At 37.8% G+C, this 4,094-nt stretch overlaps 1 protein-coding gene across 1 annotated transcript; it reads right to left on the reverse strand.

The window, feature by feature from the left end:
* Positions 1-3,341: 3,341 nt before the first annotated feature.
* LOC110689249 (uncharacterized mitochondrial protein AtMg00810-like) lies at positions 3,342-4,094 on the reverse strand. The gene has a single exon (XM_021865988.1). It carries the CDS (start codon positions 4,092-4,094, stop codon positions 3,342-3,344), a length of 753 nt encoding a protein of 250 aa, XP_021721680.1.

A 4,094-nucleotide genomic window follows, 5' to 3' on the forward strand; every position in this document is an offset into this window, starting at 1 on the left:
GCAATCTGTAAACATATTTATTGATTCGTTGTCCACAATTTGGATACTCATATGCTTCTTTAGTTGAACTTGTTAAAACTTAATCCTTTGGACTGTCATTCCACATTCTTCTTCGGATCCTTCCTATATACGTAGTAATACTATTTTTACCATTCAATAAAAATTTTACTCTTAGAATTTTTTGTTATTTAAATTTTGTTTTAATCCTTTAATTAACATAACAATAAGATTCATTTCGGACACATTGAAATTTGTATTGTATATTGTTGTCTTTGCATTTGATCGTGTATACATTGGCAAAATATGATAATACATACTTTATATAGTCAATAGTCACATTGATATTAGAATTTACAAGATTATAAATACAAATTTTAGCTGATACAATTTTAGCTATTTAAAGATAATACTTCATAGAAGTGTAAAATGATACTCTACTTGAATAGATAAGACGTCTTGTGTTTATTTGTTTCATCTTTATACTCCGTATTAACTTTGAGTAATAAACAAGAGAAAACACAAGTTTATATCCTTGGTAGTTGTTTATCAAGAGGAAAAGCATTATATCAAGGGATAAAACCGACCGCTGATGCGTTCCATTTATAGCACTCTTAGGCTAGGTTTTCTTCGTATTTTTATGCTCATTTTTAGTCTTTTATGTCGTTTTTAGGGAATAATTCTTGATTTGCTTGTTTACGTGTAAGTTTAGAGAAATGCATGCTTTTAATGGTTTTCTTATTATTTTAATCATTTCTCTGCTATTTCTCTCGCTTCTCCGTTTATTTGACTTGTTTTGTAGGTGTGTCGAGTTTCCCGGGATTTAGTCATCAAGGAGGGAGCTCAAGTGCATTCAAGGAAGTTACAGAGTCAAGTTCGGGAAGCCAAGCATGCAAGTCAAGCCAACCAAGCAACCTTTTCAAGCACGAGTGCCATGAAGCCGCCCCGAGTAAGCTGCCAAAAAGAAGAAGCTCCGAGCAGCCATGAACTTCAATAGCCACGCACCAAGGCCGCACCACAAAGCAGCCAGCGCACAGCAGCCCAGCCAGCAGCCGCGGGCTGGCTGCGGGCGCGGGGTTGCTGCAGCCCAAATGAGCCAAGAGCGGTAAGCAGTCGTTGTCTAGCCGCAGGCGCGGCCTCAGGCTGCTTTGTTCCAGCTTTTCTCCTCCGCGGGCGCGACCGATTTCTCCACGGGCGCGATTTTCTGGGTTTTATTCGCGATTTAACTTCTTTTCTCCGTTTGTATATATATTGTACGGCTTTATTTAGTCTTGGTACAAGTAATTCTTTAGTTTAGAATAGTTTCTCTCTCATCTAAGGAGGATTAGGTTAGTTTAGGAATTCCTCTCTCTAGTTTAGGAGTAGTTTTAGAGAGAGAAAGTGAGGGATTTCAATGGTGGTTTGAGAGGTTGAAGATTCAATGGTGACAATTATATTGAAGATCTTCTTAATCAATTAATGAGCATTTCTCACTCTATCTCACCTTATTGATTTGTTTAATTTCATGTTTGTTTGATTTGATTTTGATGTTTGATGCTTGATTAGTGTAGTTGTTCTTGATATATTGTTGATTCTTGATTTCCTTAGTTTTTAGTTGATAGATGATGATTCTTGAATAGTTGTTTGGCTAGGATTTGAGTAAAACTTGTATGATTGATTGATTGTGATTAATTTCGGAATTGTGTTGATTGATTGTTGAGATTAAAGTGATTAATGAAGGTTTGCATGTGTGTAATTCAATTAGGCCTTCAGAATTTTGCTAGATTGCTTTGTATTTGCTAATGATACGGACCATTGATTTAGGAATTGCAATTGTCGAATGAGATTTATTAGTGATGCTCCTAGTTAGAGTCTCTCGTAGTTGGCGCTAGTTTGACCTCTAGGATATAGCTTGTTGACTCTTTTGATTGAGCTTGCCATTAGTCTTCACAACCATTGCCTTGCATGTATTTCCGAGTTTCTACAATTGTCATGATTACTTGTTGATCTCCGTTCCTAGTGCTTTATTTGTTTGGTTTCTTTATTTGGTAGTTGGTAAGTGTTCTCTCTTTATCTTGTTTTCGACCTAGCTTAGGCGCATAATTGAGAGCGCTTGAACATTACCGTTCCTTTGGGTTCGACCCTTGACTTGCCTCTATACTAGTATTTAGGTTGGTTAAGTATTTATAAATTTAGTTTGACCGAGGGAGGATAAGTTTCAATGACCTAGTTCCACCCCTCATCAACCGCTAAAAGTAGTTTTACTCATTTTTATTCCTATCATTGACTGCTTTGACCATGATACACGAAATATGTTTATCATTAATAGTGTTTTTGTTTTGGGTAATCTATAACTGCATTACCACTTTTAAATCAGATCAGATATCAAATATTCATTGTGATAATAAAAAACGTATAGTTAACATAACTAGTATGTGATCGTGATAATGCACGGATTATGACAAATGAATAAATGATGGAACCATTCCCCTCCATCTCCTTCAGTTTTTTATTGTTGTCGTCTATTGTTTTTTTAACGAAACATTTTGGTTTTTAAATATTATTTAGATACTTCATAATTCATAAAGGCTTTGTCTTATTATTATTTTGGAAAAAATGTAAACTAATAATCCCACCTTTACTCCATCTTCCGTAAACAATCTCACCTTTTGAAATTCCAGAAATAATCCCACCTTTGACGGGGATCTTCCACTAACAATCCATGACCGGTTGAATTATTTTGGTAACCGTTTTTACTAGGTTATAAGACACGTGTTGACTTTTAGTTGGTTTGTTCTATTTTTTAATAATTAAAAAAAAAACAAAACAAAACCCCTAACCCCCGCCATTGTTATCGGGGCTAGCCCCACCCCCGCCCTCCACATCACTATCGCAGCCGCCTCCCTTCCCCGGCAACCCAACCTAGGTGTCCGACTTAATCTCAACTTCTCAAGGATCTCTTCGTATCTTCTTCTTCTCCTTCACTAACTTGAGAAAGGTGGCTAGGGTCGATTTTTTCGGGGCTGGGGTTTGGATTTTCAGGGATGGGTCGGGTTTTCAGGGGCTGGGGATGGAGTTTTCAGGCTTCAAAGCCCAAAATCGACCCTTGATATTTCTTTTAAATTATTTTTGGGGCTAATTTAGGGGCTGAATTGTGGGTGTGAATTGATGTTGCTGAAAGAATTCTTTTCCGTGAGATTTCCATTCCATTCACTATGAATATATACAAATTACATGCTCTAATCAAGCCACTAATTATGCTAAGAGATATACATCAAAATATTCACAGCTACAAACTAGGAAACTAATATATACAAAGTCAAAGATATATTAACAACTAATATATCTTAACACACCCCCATAGTCTAAGCGGGAGGAGGGCGAACACTTAGACTATCCTTGAAATCTTCAAAAAGTACACGAGGGAGCCCCTTTGTAAAAATATCTGCAATTTGGTGCCTAGAAGGAACATGAAGAACACGCACCTCACCACGTGCTACCTTTTCCCGAACAAACAAAATGTCCATCTCTATAGGCTTTGTTCGTTGATGATGCACCGGATTGCCAGAAAGATAAATAGCACTCACATTGTCACAATACACCAATGTTGCCTTTTTAATCGGACAATGTAACTCCAAAAGTAAGTTTCGAAGCCAACATGACTCAGAAACCACATTAGCAACGCCCCTATACTCTGCCTCGGCACTAGACTTAGATAGAGTCGGTTGCCGTTTCGAGGACCAAGAAACCAAATTATCAGCCAAATACACACAATATCCAGATGTGGACCGTCTAGTATCCGGACATCCGACCCAATCAGCATCTGTATATGACACAAGAGATGAAATAGAGGACGGATACAGATGCAAACCATGGTCAATAGTGCCCTGAACATATTGAATGACACGTTTGAGAGTCGCCATATGACTCTCTTTCGGATCATGCATATGTAAGCAAACCTGTTGGACCGCATATGATACATCTGGTCTAGTAAAAGTAAGATACTGCCAGGCTCCTGCAAGACTACGATACAATGTAAGATCGGTACAAGGAGAACCTGTAGAACTGTCCTTCGGTTTGACCTCAACGGGTGTAGCCGAAGGTTTGCACGAAGCCAT

This window comes from Chenopodium quinoa, unplaced genomic scaffold (assembly GCF_001683475.1).
Source record: "Chenopodium quinoa cultivar QQ74 unplaced genomic scaffold, ASM168347v1, whole genome shotgun sequence".
Lineage (NCBI taxonomy): Eukaryota > Viridiplantae > Streptophyta > Magnoliopsida > Caryophyllales > Amaranthaceae > Chenopodium > Chenopodium quinoa.

Bases quoted from the DNA above. Each gene is read 5' to 3' on its own strand.
- LOC110689249 (XM_021865988.1), bottom strand. From the start codon at position 4,094: ATGGCTTCGTGCAAACCTTCGGCTACACCCGTTGAGGTCAAACCGAAG.